The sequence below is a fragment of the Apis cerana genome, linkage group LG2 (assembly GCF_029169275.1).
Source record: "Apis cerana isolate GH-2021 linkage group LG2, AcerK_1.0, whole genome shotgun sequence".
NCBI classification, from domain to species: domain Eukaryota; kingdom Metazoa; phylum Arthropoda; class Insecta; order Hymenoptera; family Apidae; genus Apis; species Apis cerana.
Window position 1 is genome coordinate 15,403,373 of NC_083853.1, and position 16,573 is coordinate 15,419,945.

The 16,573-nt window shown below is 36.7% G+C and overlaps 2 protein-coding genes across 9 annotated transcripts in view; one reads left to right on the top strand and one right to left on the bottom strand.

Moving 5' to 3' along the window:
• Window positions 1-497: 497 nt before the first annotated feature.
• Window positions 498-4,766, bottom strand: LOC108002896 (RNA-binding protein squid). Its single transcript, XM_017064878.2, has 3 exons — window positions 4,629-4,766; window positions 3,161-4,259; window positions 498-3,031 (listed from the first exon to the last, which is right to left on the bottom strand). The coding sequence occupies exons 2-3, from the start codon at window positions 3,542-3,544 to the stop codon at window positions 2,525-2,527; spliced, it is 891 nt and encodes a 296-aa protein (XP_016920367.1). The 5' UTR covers window positions 3,545-4,259; window positions 4,629-4,766; the 3' UTR covers window positions 498-2,524.
• Window positions 4,767-6,611: 1,845 nt separating this feature from the next.
• LOC107992486 (muscle calcium channel subunit alpha-1) overlaps window positions 6,612-16,573 on the top strand; it is a 38,247-nt gene continuing 28,285 nt past the window's right edge. For all 8 annotated transcript variants that reach the window (XM_062071696.1, XM_062071691.1, XM_062071697.1 and 5 more), the window contains exons 1-3: window positions 6,612-6,754; window positions 14,651-15,289; window positions 15,723-15,828. In XM_062071696.1, coding sequence (XP_061927680.1) covers window positions 14,946-15,289; window positions 15,723-15,828 — 450 coding nt within the window. In that variant the 5' untranslated portion in view covers window positions 6,612-6,754; window positions 14,651-14,945. The remainder of the gene's footprint in view (window positions 6,755-14,650; window positions 15,290-15,722; window positions 15,829-16,573) is intronic.

Sequence of the window (16,573 nt, forward strand, 5' to 3'; positions counted from 1 at the left end):
ACATATAAATATTTTCATGGATTTGTATTACATAATTACATTAATTACGTAAAAGTATACAAAAATTATTCATAAATTTAATATCTATTTTTACATTATTCATATTTTCACACACTTATTTTTTCTATTAACCTTTAATAATAAATGAAATACTAAAGAATCAAATGATAAAAACAATTCTTATTCTTATGATTTCTAGGTTCGATATCGCTATCAATTTTATTTATTTATTTCTTACATACGCAATTGCTCAAAATTAATATTTACTCTTATATTAATTTTACAATTTTTCTAATAATAAAGAAGAAGTAATTTCAAATGTTGATAACACTTAAAATTGAATTTCATAATTTTATTAAAATTCATTGTGTATCAACATAAAAAAGGATTATTATATCAAACTATTATTTCTAAGATAATTGTATATTTTTACAAGAGAATACATTTCTATTCATTTATTTAAGCTTTCATTGTGAAAGAAGAATATCACAAAATACTTTTCAAGTAATGAATATTTTATTTTTTGTTATAATTAAAATATACACTGTGTCATGGGTGAAACAGGCGAATAGTAATCAATAGTAACAAAATATTTGTGTTATTTCCTTTAATTTCACAATCTGATCTCTTTTTTTAATATATATATATTTTTTCATCCACACGCAGCAAATATGGTATACACAGTATACAGATTTACTTTCAAAAGTATAATTAGTTTGGCTTAAAATATTTTTTTCAAAAAACAATTTATTTATCATGTACATGCATATTATGAAATTTATTTAAGCCAAACTGTCAATACTTTTGTGACATCTGAGAAAAACTTGAATGTTTAAAGCCTTATCAGCCTTGTGTGTATAATATAATTTCGATGTACCTAAATGTAGTTCCCACAATGCCATATCTACATTTTCTATAATTATTTTGTCACCCCTTTAAACTTTTTTTAGTCCAGAAAATCACAAGATGTATTGGCTGTCAAATTCTCTAGTATTTGTATCATTTTAAATGATACTCTACATATGAACAGTCTTCTTGCGATATGAAGAGCAGTCTTTGTACACCAGACAGGAACAACTGTTTGATGCAAATGCAAAAAATGTTATAGTAGCCTAAATTATACAAAAGTTATATTTTTATTAGTTTCGATGCCTTAAACATTCTGTTGATTCAGTGTTTGCAAAATTTTTGTAATAAGCCACAATCATTTTTGTCATTTTCATATTTTATATTTAAGGTCTATGTGACATAGGAGTACACGAGTGTAGCAACTTTTGAAAATCATTGATTATATTAATCATATTTTTTAAGCTATATTTCTCATAGAAATTAAAATATCATTCAAATACCAAAAAGAAAAAAAAAAAAAGAAAAAGAAAAAGAATAAAAAATAAAAACAGAAAAAATAGTATATGATTTATCATAAAGTTTAGTGCAAATTACAGTATATTTATTGCTCTTCTTACGTGATTTCAAATATTATTTTAGAATATTTTGTAACCATCTTCTACCACTCGCGCACTCTTCGCGTATCTACCCAGGACGTTCATATTTTAATTATATTCATTTTGAATTATTTTTATCTTTCTCTTAATTCCTACTTTATTATATACTAATTCGCACACGTGTACAACATTATGTATGTGTACACGTATATACACGTATAACATACGAAGATGCGTATGTTTCTTACGATACCTTACGATTCGTATAAGTTACAGGACTTATTTTAGTGTACAAACAATCATAGATGATACTAGATAATACGTATAGGTTACAAATTTATGAGGAAGAAGTACGTTTAATTAGGAGTACGAACCATTGGTCCATGAATGGTACTTTGTTTTATGTCTATCAATTATCCCTAACTGACACATGCTTCCTGAACTGAAATTGTTTATCAACTTAAAATTCTATTGTAAACAACATTGTGTTTCTAATAATAAGATTAACACCAAGCATATAATAAACAATACTTTAGTAATGCAACTTAAGATGCTAAAGAATAATTAGAGTATTAAATTATAAGATATACATGTTAGTATTATGAATCATGAATAACAAGAAAATAGGAGTAAATCAATTGTTTAAATTTTTAACTTGTATATGGTTCCTATGTGTGAAAAATAACTTTTTATATAAAGTAGTTCGGTTTTAATAAAAATACTTGAAGTTTTATTTTAATAAATTCACCAATAATTTTTGTGTAATAAATGATAAAATGTGCATAGATAGAAAAAAGACATGATCCTTTTGATTCTTTAAATTACACCAATTATAAATCAATGAAAATTCCCCCTTTTTTTTTAGTAAATGTACATAGAGTTATCTAGTATTTTACAGACCCAACATACAAAGATCAGGGAGTTTGGGGCTTTCATAAGAGTCTTTTAATGGCTCTATAAGCTCTTTTATCCCAAATTTCCCTATCTCAGTCTTAGCCTGCATTCAAAGATGTTCTACTCCTTACTATATTCTTGCTTTATCACCAAATTTTGAGTATATAGGATTCATAAATCCATTTTTAATACGGCTGATGTCTTTGAAATTGACGTGGTCCCTGACCATTTCCTCGTGGCTTACCTTGAACCCCATATCCCATGTTGTCATATCCATCATAACCAGCATAATCATAATTTGCGTACATATCATCATATCCCCCTTGATAACCATTACAATATTCAGGAATGTAACCATAGCCTCCGCCATAACCGTAACCATAGCCTGGACCCCAAAATCCTTGATTCCTTGGGTCTGGATTTACTTTTACTTTTTTGACATCCACTTCTTTTCCATTTATCGTTTGTTTAGGTGTTTTTAACAATTTGTAGACAACTTCTTTCGAGTCAAATGTTATGAAACAAAATCCTTTTCTTTGATTTTTTACCTTATCAAATGGTGCTTGCAATTCAACAATTGTACCATATTGTCCAAAATATGTTTTGATATCTTCATCGGTAATTTCAGGAGTAAGGCCTCCCACAAAAATTTTACCATGTTGTGGCTTTTTACTCACCCGCTTGGGATCCACCTATATCAAAACAAAGCATATTTTAAATATTTTTATCTCGAGGAAACAAAATGTAAAAAAAAAGGAAAAAAAGAGAGAAATAATTTTTAATTTTATATATTAAGTTTTAATTTCAAAAATATAACCAACCTTTCTTTTATTGATGTAATGCTCTCCTGAAGCCAGAAGTTTGTCGATCGTTTTGGGATTAGTAAATACCATAAACGCAAAACCTCGTGAAATACCGGTATAAGGATCAATTTTAACAGAGATACTTTCAATCTCACCAAATTTACTAAAATGATCTCGTAATTCTTTGTCCGTAGTATTACGCGATAGGCCACCAACAAAAAGTTTGCGTTCGTCATCTTTGCCTGGAATTCCGGCGGTAGCTTGTTGTTGTTGTGGTTGTTGCTGTTGTGACTGTGATTGTTGTTGTTGTTGGGATTGCTGTTGAGACTGCTGTTGTTGAGTTTGTGTCTGGCCGGTACTCTCGGTCTGAGCTTGATTCTGGTAACAGTCAACTGCCGCCATCGTGTATCGTTTAGAGCTTACCGCGTTAAAATCACGTCAGAAAATATAAAGTGGGCTGGTCGAACTGATGAGATCAGTAAATGCAACGGTGTACTGCGCACCAGAATAATTTCGGAGCAGTTGGCACGCGTCACAGTCGGTTCTTATGGTGAACCGGTGCCGGCTTACGACCGAAAGAAAGAGAGTCAGCAACAGTTTCCGATTCCCTCTAAGCCTGTATTAACATGACGCTATTCGTTCTTTCTAGTGAGACGCAATTCATCTCTCCAATCACAATGGTAGATCCAAGAGACATTGCCGGAAATTCCAGTTTATTTCCGGTGATCGTTTCATTACTAACTTTAATCAGTTTTCCAAGAAAGTGAAAAATTGACATGTCGATATAATTATTTGTTCTTTAAATTTATAACTTATTTTTATAATGCTTTTAAGTTCACGTAATGGATGGTTATCGAAAGTCCTTGAACATTGCTGAATCCGAACAATGCACGAACACCTTTGTTCCTAACTATGAGATCAGGGCTTTCATTCGTTGAAAAATGCATATTTTTAATTCATATTATAACAATCATATCATAACATTTTTCATAGATTAATAACTTTTTCCTTTGCTTTTTCATATAAATATTGACTCAGGTTAGGTTAACGTTTCGGTTGTCAAATTGATTTTTGTTAATGATGTTTAAATTTGCAGGATATCATTGTTATTCTATATCTACAAATTATTGGAACATACATGTATAATTAATTTACACAATCACGTTATTTTAATACATTCTTGAAGTTATAAAACTGAAATCACTGTAATTATAATGCACACATTTCGATCAAATTCGATATATAATTTATCTACTCTTTACTTTAAGTATAAGTATAAAAGCAACGAAACGATTTATGCAATTCAATCGGTAAGTATAGGAATGTTTATAAAATAAAACATGAAAATTAAAATATAAATAATGTATTAATTGTTTGAATTGATATCGATTATATAATCGAAAATATTTAATCGAAAATAATAAAAGATAATCTTTATTTATTTTTAATTTTTATTCTAAAATTTAGGAACACGTGGTGTTCTTACTTGTTTGTGCACCGTTTAAAGTCGCTGCTTTCTTAATACATATGTAAATATAGTCAGACAGAGAAGGTTGTATAAATAAAACACAGGCCCTCGGCAATCCCGGCTTATCTTTTCTTCAGTCGAACAGTTTAAGAATAGAATAAGGTTCTACGGGATAGACTGACTTGTTGTTAATTATAGAGCACTCTCTTATATGTACCTTTGCAAAAAAGATATAAAAATTATGATATAAAAACTATCTTGCGAAACGATATCATGCGACATAAACATCGAAATTGCAAAATAAAAATTTTTATTAATATTTTCATTAATATGTATATTGAAAAAAGTTTTCTCTTCTTGCACTGTTTTATCGCAATTCAGTTACGAAAATAAATGCTAATAAACTCACTTGATGGCGCCACTAGATTTAATAGCACAAAAAGCGGCTATATAAAATCGTAGTTCTTTTATAGTTCTTTGCGATTTGATTTGTATATTTTAAATTGAAATATCATATGTGGAAGTTATTTAATTAAAAATAAAAAATAAGGAATTAATAATGTGATGTTAATATATCAAAAGATAAGTTTGTAAATTTTTTTGATAAATATCTTTTATAAAATTATTCGAGTAAGATTTTATTCTTGTTAATTATATAACAATGTCAATCACATCTATCCTTGACAGTATTATTTTTATTACAATGATTATATTTTTCTTTCTACGTTCTTTGTCTTTTCTAGGATATGTTAACGCATTGTCATATGTTGTTGAAATAAGTCACAATCTTGTCCGTAATTAATTATATAAATAGATACGAGCATCGCGCAATACAAAATATACAATTTATATTTGATGCATATATCCATATGCAGAGAAAAATAAATACATATGTATGTATGTAAGCTAGGTTCAAGTAAAAGAATATTTTTATTTCGTGAAGGATATAATAACTTATTTAATACTTACATATGTTCGTAAATGTTCATATTTATACATATATATATATACATGTTTTATGTTTTCTCATATTCTCATTAATATTATGATTTTTAGTATAAAAAATATATCGAAAAATAATTTTTAAAATTCTCTCTTCAAGCGAATATCTTTTATAATAAATATAAGAGGTTAGGTCAATTTTTTTCGACAGAATAATTTCTATCTCTATATATATATATATATATATATCGATGTTTGATTGTTTCTCAATAAGTACATTTCTCTTTAATTTTTCATTTTCTCTATTGGATGGATCTCGCTCGATCCTGGTAACCGAAACGCCATCGATACCACGACGAAATAACGTGGAGTACAGCATTAGATGTCGTGCTCGTAGCTTTCATGGAAGGGGTAGGATGGGGAAAGAGCGAGAGAGAAAGGAAACGGGGCGTCGCGACGCCAGGCGTCTCTAGCGTCGAACCGGCAGCATATCGCTGAGACGAACGTGTCGTGTGCCGTCGCTATCGCCACCGTGGTCGTTGTCATTATCGTAACCGTATTTCTTCAAGTAAATTTTGAAAATTCAACACGCGAATCTTGATCAGTTTCTCTTTATCAGTTAAGAGTGCAAATTTTGGTGAAATTCTCTTTAAGATATTCGCGTTGAGTTTAATTCGATCGAAATAACGCCCGAGGTCCCGGTCGTGGAACAATCGTGGTGAGAAGGAAGTATACGCGTAACAGGGGCCACGGCTACGCGTAACAGCGAACTGGAACGGTGGAGTTTGACAAAAGTTTGTGTACGGCCATGCTTGAAACGGCAAAACCTTGACGACTGTGAACAAGAGGGAAAGAGAAAAGACAAACTAAGGAAAAAATAAGTAAAGAAGAAGGAAGGATAGGAAAAGGGAAAGAAAGAGTGAAAGGGTGTATGTGAATGTGTTGAGAGAAAGAGAGAAGGGAGGGCGAAAGAGAGAGAGAGAGAGAGAGAGAGAGAGAGAGAGAGAGAGAGAGAAAGGAAAAAGAAAAGGGAATAAAGAGAAACCCGGAAGAGAGAAGAGTGATCCGAAATATCGTTGACGGGACAACACGAAGCAATCAGAATCGTCGATCCATTTAAAAAAGAAATCGTCGAGAAGATTCGCGAGGGTGCGAGCTGACGATAACCGTAGTATGAGAGAAGAGCGGCACGCAGCGAGAAGGTAAGGTACTCGATTGATTTGCCGTCGATGTAGACGACGCCTTTTTTACATCTATTATTTCTAAATCATCGTACACCCGTGATTATACGAATAAAAAAGAATAGCGGAATCGGGGAATACGTATCGTAGTGATTTTCCTCAAACTATTCGATCGATTGTGCGATCGTAAAAATTGTTCATAAAAACACGGAAGATTTATCCGATCGGCTCGTGAACACGTTCCACGAGAAGGGTTAAAGAAAGCTCGCTGGGATGGCGTAGATGGGAGAAGGGGAATAAAGCAAGAGGCGGTGGAAGCAACGATAGAGGTGGAGGTGAAGGCGGACAAGGTGGTGAAGAAAAGAGAGCGAGCGTGAGAGGGAAAGAGAGAGGGAGAGGGAGGGAGAGAGAGAGACGAGCGAACGAACGAGCGCGTAACTAGGTGCATCATGAATAATACGCGCAGCTCGTGAACAAGTGCACGCTCGTACGATTCTGCGTTCGTGGATGCGTGAGGGTGTAGAATCGTATACGTACGGGTTTATTATACACATACGTACATGCATATATTCGCGTACATATAAATATAATCGAACGCACCCAGATATCTATTTATAAGTTTAAACACAGGGCGAGAAGAAGGAGTGGTGGGAATCTGTAGCGGATGCTCGGTCACTGGTAGCCTGTACCGTGTGCCGCGCGGCTTCTCTTAGTGCTCTTCTCCGTAAGTGTAATAATCCCACGGTGATGCTGTTATTCGTGCGGTGACGATCCGTAGCGCGTTAACCGGATCGAATTCGATTCGAGAAAAATTTTATTTTCCCGCTTCGATGGAAACGACGATTAAGAGCAAGGGATTGAATCGAAGGGGACGAGTTTAGCGCGTGAAAAATCAAAGGTGAATCTTTGAAAGTGATTTCTTCGTCGAATGGTGTATCCTCTGGTGTGGAGAAACGTCGTAAGAAAGTTGAAGGAGTAAATAAGCAGGAAAAGGGAGGATAAGGGGAGAAAAGAGTAAGAAGTAGCGGACGGCGAGAAGAGAAAGGGACTCGAGTGGAACAAGTGTTGGCATTGAGGAATCGTGGTTGCCGCGAGTGCGTCAACGCGGATATGACGAGAGGATACGCCCGATTCTCGTGATACGCGACGTAATCGTTACCGATCTCTCGCAAGATATGCGGTAAGTCGTCAAATTTTCCGCCTGATAAAATTTTTCGTCCGCGAGATTTTTTTTTAATTTAAACTTTTTTTTCTTCCTTTCTTCCTTTCTCTCCTCGATCTTCCTCCTCACGGTCGATCAATTTTCCTTAACGCTGAAGCGCGTATATTATATACTATCCTATAGTTTCCATTCCCTTTCCAAATTTTTCTCTTCGCGTTAAATTCACGTTCAGATTCTGGACGCACGTGCACACCGAAGAATTATAATATGTATACATATATCGTTTCAAAGTTACCGCCTTCTTCGTGCCAACAAAACGTAGTTACGGACATATTGGTTATAGAGTGTACACGCATTCGATCGAGATTTTTCAATTCGTTTCGACGTTCATAAACATTTCGTACAAACACGTTTACGACCGATGTTCGACAGATCTGTATATAAGAGTTTCTCTTCTTCTTCTTCTCGTATGTTAAATTTTTCGTACAAATTTTTTTTTTTCCATCATTTGGATCAATTTTCGATTTTCGGCATCGGGATGTTAACGAGTTATGTACGCGAGTTGTGTTACGTGCGGGCACGAATTGATTAATGGAAAATCGATAGGAAAAATTTGTGAAAGCCTCGGCATATGTCTGTCGTTAATTAGAAAAGGGCAGTGATGCTCCAATTCTCGTAAAAGCTTCTCGATCGTTAATTTGTGTTAAAAAGGACAATACCTAAATGCCATTAAAAGGGCATCGTGTTCTTCCTTTAGAATCACCACCCCAAGTATCGTCGTTAACGATCCTTTTCATCTTTCACTTTCGTACGACCTTTCTGGAAATCTGTTTTCCTAGAAAATTCCAAAATTGGCATCGATACGATTTCAACAATTATGTTAATCTAAAAAAAGGAACGGACGATGTCCATCGTGGACATTTTTCAACTTTCAACTCGAACACGTGTCGTAAAAATTTCCATCGTATTCCTTATTATTCCGCTCATAATACACGACACAATATCGATTTGCTTCATTTTTACTCTATTCTCCCGTTCTACTTCGATCGTTCGAGAAGTTGGCATACCACGAGTCTCGATACGGCGAAGTTTCTCGAAGAAGAAACTCGTCAAGTTTGGATGTCAATCCGATCACCACGGTTCAAAATAGGGAACTAATCCCAAGGAAATTCGGGTCGATGTGTAACCGGGTTCTACCTTGGATACCAGTCGGCATTCCAAGGCATTCCGCCAGGAACGTTGCCTTCCTTTCCCAAGTGTAGATTAGTTAAACAGACGTCATCGCGTCTTGAATTCCGTTCTCTGCTCGTCACTCGCGCTCCTTTCGTACAAACCGAAAAGCATTTCTTTTCACACCTCTTTCTCTCTCTCTTTCCCCCTCTCCGCGTGGGAAATTTTCAGAGAACAAAAAGTACACATATATACGTGGTGGATATTTAATTATCGCACATCACGCCTCGATGATTATAAAAAGGCGTAATACGTAAAAAAAGGGTGGTACGTATTCGAGGAAACTATTATCCACGAAATTATTATTGCTTTGTGCCGTGGCTTCCCTCGTTAACGATCGCCATCAGCTATTACAACTTATTGACATCGTATAACATCGATAAAACGATCGTTTTGCGTTACCAAACGACAATGTTTCAAATGCTTCGTGACGCATGAGCCGTAACGAGAAGTTGCGTGACAATTTTATCTGAAAAAAGAAAAAGGATACACGGTTCATTTTCTCATTGATAATAATTCGAGATCGAACGATAACAGATAACGAATTATCAATATTATCCAGGAATACGCGAAGGATTCACTTATTGGCATATAATTTCAAAATGATTTTGACGAAAGTTTTTCACAAACGGGAGAATTAACGCGTGTATATATAGGTGTAATAATTACCGATCCGACTAAATACGACCGTCGATAAAGTAGATTAATGAAGGATAAAACAGAGAAGATTCTTGAAAAGTTAATTCTATTATTATTACTATTATTATTAAAAAACTAACGACAGAGAAGAGAAGATGGTACAGGAACAGTACCAAAACGATCTGATTGACAAAAAAAAAAAACGAAAGCTGGATTCGGGCGTGTTCGCTCGATATTCAGGCTAATGATATTCGGTATCGTCTGAACTGAAGTCACGCGAGCGAAACACACAGCCGAAGGACAAAGAGATCGACTTTGATTCTCCTCCTCGAAAAGGACTAACCTGCTGCCGCCATCCTACCTTGTCATTTTCCTAATGAAAGTTGCCACCCAGGCCAATCGCCTAAGAAACTTCATTAACGTGCCACCAGATATCACGACCATCTTCGTTTCCGTTTCATCCGGCCGCGTTATTATTTCCATTTATCCTCTACAGTTCCCAGTTAAATTAATTCTCGCTCTCGTCATTATTCGGTCGAATATCACGAAACGAATATCACGTCACGTTTGAGCACGTAAACGTAACGATAAATTGTGCTTGGAATCGAAATAAGAGAAAGGGAAAAATCATTGACTATTTTATCGCAAAGGTGTCCGTTAGAAGAGGTTTGAATGATAACGTTCCTCGCCGGTACAGGATTAACACGGTGACGTTCGAGATCCGCAATTCGATCGAGTTTCCGTTTCAAAACGCTTCCGTCGACGGATCGCTTTAGCGACAAGGAAATTATCGTTTCCCTTCTCCGTCCAAAGTGCTTCGAGTTGTGTTTCGGTTCAACGATATCGATTCCCTTTAATCGAATGAAATTCTTTCTCGATCCGCTTCTGCAACATCTTTTTTCTCCCCCCAAATTTTATTTTCGAATTAACGTATCTCGAGTGAAAAAGAGAAGGAACGATCGAATTAGCAATACGTATAAGATTTAGAGCGGTTGTATAATATATATATTAATCAGGAGCAAAGTTATTATATGAGGCGTATTATTACGTATATATATATATATATATATAAAATACTCTGTATATTATATATAATATATATATTGCAAAGATTATTAATATAGTAGCGATGAAAAACGTTGTGGAATCGGTTGGGAATTGGAAAAAGTGTAATCGAGATAGATGACGCTGTTATGGTGGATTTATCGTGTATACGAACTACTGGGCTGCTTGCTATCGAGCGCACGTTTGTCCGAGCCGGCAAGGGCATCATCCACTCGGGGCGCGGAATGGAAAAGGGAGAGGGCGAGTCATCGATGTGTCACAAGTGTCTCTTTCGAGGAAGAAGCGTCAATTCTGCAGATTCGATGTTGGGATATCATCCCAAATGCACTCGACTCGGTGACCTAGAGTATCAACTATTTTTAAAGCTTTTTTTTTTTCTTTCATCCGTTTCGCGCTAACCTTTGGCGACAAACACGCCAAACGGGGATAACAAGCGAGCGAGACGCGTTAACGAATCGAGCTTATGCTCTTTTCGGACGAAAGAGAGATGAGACGATAGAGTTCGATGAGCTTCACGTGTGAGAGTAAAAATATCTCGAGTACGGTTTCGAGAAGAAACGAAATTAACGGATCACGGTATAGTGATATTCGATTTTGAATACTTTCGATTGTATTGCCGATGTTTTTACGCTTATATAGCGATAATCTGGCTAACAGAGTTGAGCATTGACCCGTTGAACAAGTAAACTAGTTAAAAATTTCGAATAAAGTTGATTTAAATAATCACTTGCTAAAATATTTGAATAATATTTATTTGTATATAAAGATATATAAATCTATTACAATAACAATTATTCGCGATTACTATTATTATATTTCGAAATTATCGAAATAAACTTTCGTAAATTTCGATTATTAAATTTTGCTTATTACTATGCTACCAAATTTTGGACAAAATTTGATCGAGCTTGTTTCATATGCACGTGTTGCGTCAACGTGACCGTCGATTTTTTGCACTACTTACGATTCCGAAATGGATTCGATATATCGATATCTTAAATCGATCGATAACGATTCAAAATCATCTCGTATTTCGATCGTTCTTCATTCTCGATTGGTCGGCTCGGTTTATCAAGCGTACGCGTATTACGAATATGTGGGAACGAATAGAAGAGGATAAAAAAAGAGAAAGGACGAGAAAAACAGAATGGAGGTTTATTTCACGAGCGATCGGTTCTCTTTCACCAAGCCGAGAGAAAGAGAGAGAGAGAGAGATAGAGGACTTGGCGATGCTGAAATATTGATATCAGCCTGGAAAACTGGGCTCGAGTTAACGGACAATAGAATTATATACGTGGGACGCATTGTGCCGGAAACGATGCTCCTCCATCTTTTCCCTCCATCCTTTTCCTTCCTCCATATTTTATAAATTCTCTCTTCCTAGCGTGTTTTCCTAATTTTTTTCCTCCCCAATATTTCTCCACCAATCTTTTCGAGTTGACATGTTGTTTTCTACGATGCATAGTATTTTTTCCCCCTTTCCCCTCCCCTTGCCAAAATTCGTTTCAATGAATTACGTAAACATTCGCTACGAAACGTGTCAACGTAATTCGATACCCAACACTTTGGAAAACGTAAAATGACACCGCCATGACAGATTACAGCGCCACCCTGCTTTCTTCTTAAACCTTCGCTCTTACGTATCGTAGGTTATTTCTCAAGATTTCCAAGTGTGAAGTCAAATGAAATCGAGCGCGCGAATTCTTTACTTGATCAAACATCGAGCAAATCCTCAATTCGATTACTAGATTAGTAAGGGGAGCTCGATCGTTTTATTTCGTAATTCGTAATATCTAGAAACGAGTGGACTAGTGAAAAACTCGATAGTACTTATCGTTATTACACATCGATTATCGCTCGCGTTTAACTCGATTTTATGGCGCGTTGCGTGTTGGTGGACGGCGATCTGGCGCGGGATTGGATGGAAGGAGGAACGGAACGAAAGAAGAGGAGTATACTCGAATATGACTTGGAAGGAGAGAAAGAACGAGGATCGAACGCGTGCCAGGAGGTAAACGGGTAAACGGGTAAGCGGCCCAGCTTGCTCGATGCTTCCGTGGGAGCAAAGTGGTGGACTAAATTTAACTCGTTAGCCAGTAGTCTGTGACTGTCTTACGAACGAGCGTGTCTTTATATCCATTTGACACGAGGAAACTTTGTTAACGCCGATCGAAAACTTGTAAAAGCGAAAATAAGTGAAAGGAATAAATCTTCTAGGATCTCTTTCGATACATTTAACGTTAAATTAATTAAAGAAACAACGTTTTATCGACTCGTTTATCTCTAATCTTTTCGATTACAGATAAACGATATTATGTTAATAAATGTTAATTCTTTCTTCTCGTAACGTTTATTTTATTATTATTCAGATTGTTAGGAATTTAGATATTAGATTAGATGTTTTTCTTTTTAATCGAACAAAAGAAGCTGAAACATCAGACGAAATCGTGTTTTCTTTATGCAAGCAATGAAAATAAAAAATTGCGACTATGTAACCGATTCGTGCATAAAAAAATACATTGTAGAATGTCTTATGCAAATGAATTTAAAATTTATGGTTGTAGTTATGTAATGCGTATTTATTTTCTCGTCTAATGTACATTTAATAAGAATTGTAACAAAAATAATATCAGGTAATTACGAAGATTAATTATGCGTATAAAACGAAAAGCGAATATTATGATACTTGTTGTTTCACAAACACTTGGACGTTTTGAATCGCGTAGTTGTAAAAAAAAAAAACATTTTAAAATGTAACTATTTTTAAAATTTATATTTATATAATAGTTTATCGTACATTTATTTTCTCGTTTAATTTAGTTAGAATTGTACGAAAAATAAGGTTAGGTGATTATTCGTGTAAAACGAAAGACGATTTTCACCGCGAATATTTGCAATATAAAATATAATTTATTTAAAATTTATAATTATAATAGTGGATATAACGTATGTTTATTTTCTTCGTTTAATATTTAGTAATAATTGCAAGAAAAATAAGATCGATAATTACGAAAATTGTGCGTGTAAAAGGTGTTTTCATCGCCGATACGAATATTTGAATACGATATACACTTGTTTAGGCATTTTGAATTACGTAGCGTGTCAAAATTAGCTTCTCAAGTAATTTTCGCGGAAAGGCTGAACAATCGATTTCTCGAAAAATACATCTGGCATATCTTTATTCGGCTAATCGTATATATTTCCTCGTACGAATTAAATAAATTTGATCATCGCGGGAGCGAGAAATGTGCGACAGATTCGGTTTAAACGAGGCAATAGTAGATCATCGTTCGTTCCATCCAACGATTTCGTCCACGAAAAGAGACTCGTTCTCGTGGATAGAGCTTTCTAGTATTCAAGCCCGCTAAATATAGCACGAGTCCACTGTCAAATCCCAGATTCCCAAACTTGCCTCGAAACTCGACTCGTCGTATGGGTTTTTCCAACGAATCGGTTCAATTCCTTCTCCCCTCCCCCCTTCCCCCTCTCCACTCCCTCGTTCCAGTCGGACGGTATCGCTTTCGAAGAGAGAATTCCATCAAATTATTCTCGAGAAATCTATCGAGATATATAGATTCTCCTCGCAGGGGAGGAGAAAAAGAAAAAAGGAAAAAAGAAAAAAACGGATTTGGATTTTCCCCCGAGATTCCCCATCGATCCAACAATTATCCAACAAAGGCAACGAGACGAAAGATCGCCAGATACTTGTTCGGTCGGAAGTTTTGGTCGGTCGCGTTTGAAAGATATCGGCCGCGATAAAACTATACGAGATAAGGGCGGGTAATAAATAGTTTACGTTATTATAAAAATGTGTTGTTCAGGTCACGGAGGGAGGTTGGAAAGAGCTCAGTGCCGTAGCATGCCGGCGAGCTGCAGCGGGTGGTGGGGCGTCTCTGAGAGAGAGCGTCGATCGGCGTCGTCAGGCGTCTACTCGGGCGTCTGCGTGGTCGAGCAGCGGAAGGGTGCCTACGCGAGTATAACAGGAGGAGGAGGAGGAGGCGGAGGCGGAGGAGGAGGAGGCGGAGGAGGAGGCGGGGGAAGTAAGCGGAAGCGAAGGAGAAGGGGGAGGAGAAGAAGGAGAAGAGAGGAAGGGAGGGTGGTGAGGAGGAGGGACCGATGAGCGCGGGGGGGGATGGGGGCTCGGGGTTGGGCCCCCCTGAGCTGGCGGGGGCCCAGCCGACTGCCGCGACCCCCCCCATCCTCGGCCAGCATCGGAACCCCGACACTGGCCAGGACGGACAGCAGGCCGCCACCGCGCAGTCTCAGACGGGCCAGACTCTTGGGACCAGCACAGGTGCCGCTGCCGCCGCCGCCGCTGCTGCCGCCGCGGCCAAATCTGCTACCAAAAGGCCGGCTCGCAGAGGTGGCAAAGCGCCGCCCGACAGACCAAACAGGACCCTCTTTTGTTTACCCCTTAAGAATCCCCTTCGAAAAATGTGCATCGACGTCGTCGAATGGAAGTATCCTTTTCTCACTTACCATTGCCGAAGTGAAACGGATTCTATCTCTCTTTCTTCCCTACTAGTAGATAACAACAATCCATCCTTTATCGATCGTGCTCGATCTTCTTTTTTTTCTTTCTTTCATTCTTCGTAGAGTAAAGTAGAGTTTCGCGTGAAAATGTATGTAAATGCGTATATGATTAATCGGCAATGCGACTAGCGCGGGAAAAAGTTTTTTTACAATTTTTATCGTATTTAAAAAACCGTTCGAATGTTAAGGGGAACGCGTGTATCGGTTATTATGCGGTAAAGATTGGATGGGAGAGGGGGGTAAAAGTGGAAGAAAAAAGTTTTCTCATAACGTGGAATATAGACCGAGATCGCTTCTTCCCCCTCTCCTCCACCATTTTCCTTAACTAGACTCGTTTCGCGTTCACGCGCAACTTTTCAGACCTTTCGAGTGGCTTATTCTCATGACGATATTCGCCAACTGCATCGCCCTTGCGGTCTACACACCGTATCCCTACGGCGATTCTAATTTGACCAACCAATATTTGGTAAGTAAATCGCTTTCTCTTCCTATCTGTTCTTCCCTCTCCCTCCCCTTCGTTGTTGTTAACCGTTGAAAAATTCCGATCGAGACACTTTTGCGCGTATTCTCGAGCGTGTCTCTTCTTTGCAAGATTTAGAAAAAATTTCTAACGTAAGAAATTCCACAATTTCTTTTCTCTTTTTTTTGAATCGCGATTTAACTACGAAAATATCGTTATCCAACTCCGTCCAAGGAACTTCGATTAACCTAATAATAGAGAACGTAATAGGAATAACGGATCCGTTCGTCGAACCAGCACGGGATTATCGATGAATAAACACCATGTCCGAGAGATAGGGTTGATGGCATGAAACTTATTCGAGGTGAAACTTCGATAATTGCTCAATCTTCCTAACATCGCCACCTATCGCGTTCCTCGTTATTATTGGAAAATATGATTCACATAGTACACAGTGTATATATATATATATATATATATATACAATTTGAAAAGACCATGCCTTTATGTACCGTGCCATTTGTTTTTGTAGCGATCGTGTGTGTTCCGGTTCGCAAACCATCCATTTTAATGTTTTCTCTTTACAATGCTCGTTCGTCGTATTTCCTTTTCCCCCCTTTTTCTTCTTTTTTTATCGATCGCTGGTCGGTTGAGAAGCGCGAAATTAATTATTAAAAGGAGAAGAAGAAGAAGAGGAAGAGAAAGGAAAAGCGTTGGATCGTTGAAAGAGAGGGAAAAAGAAACGGTCGAG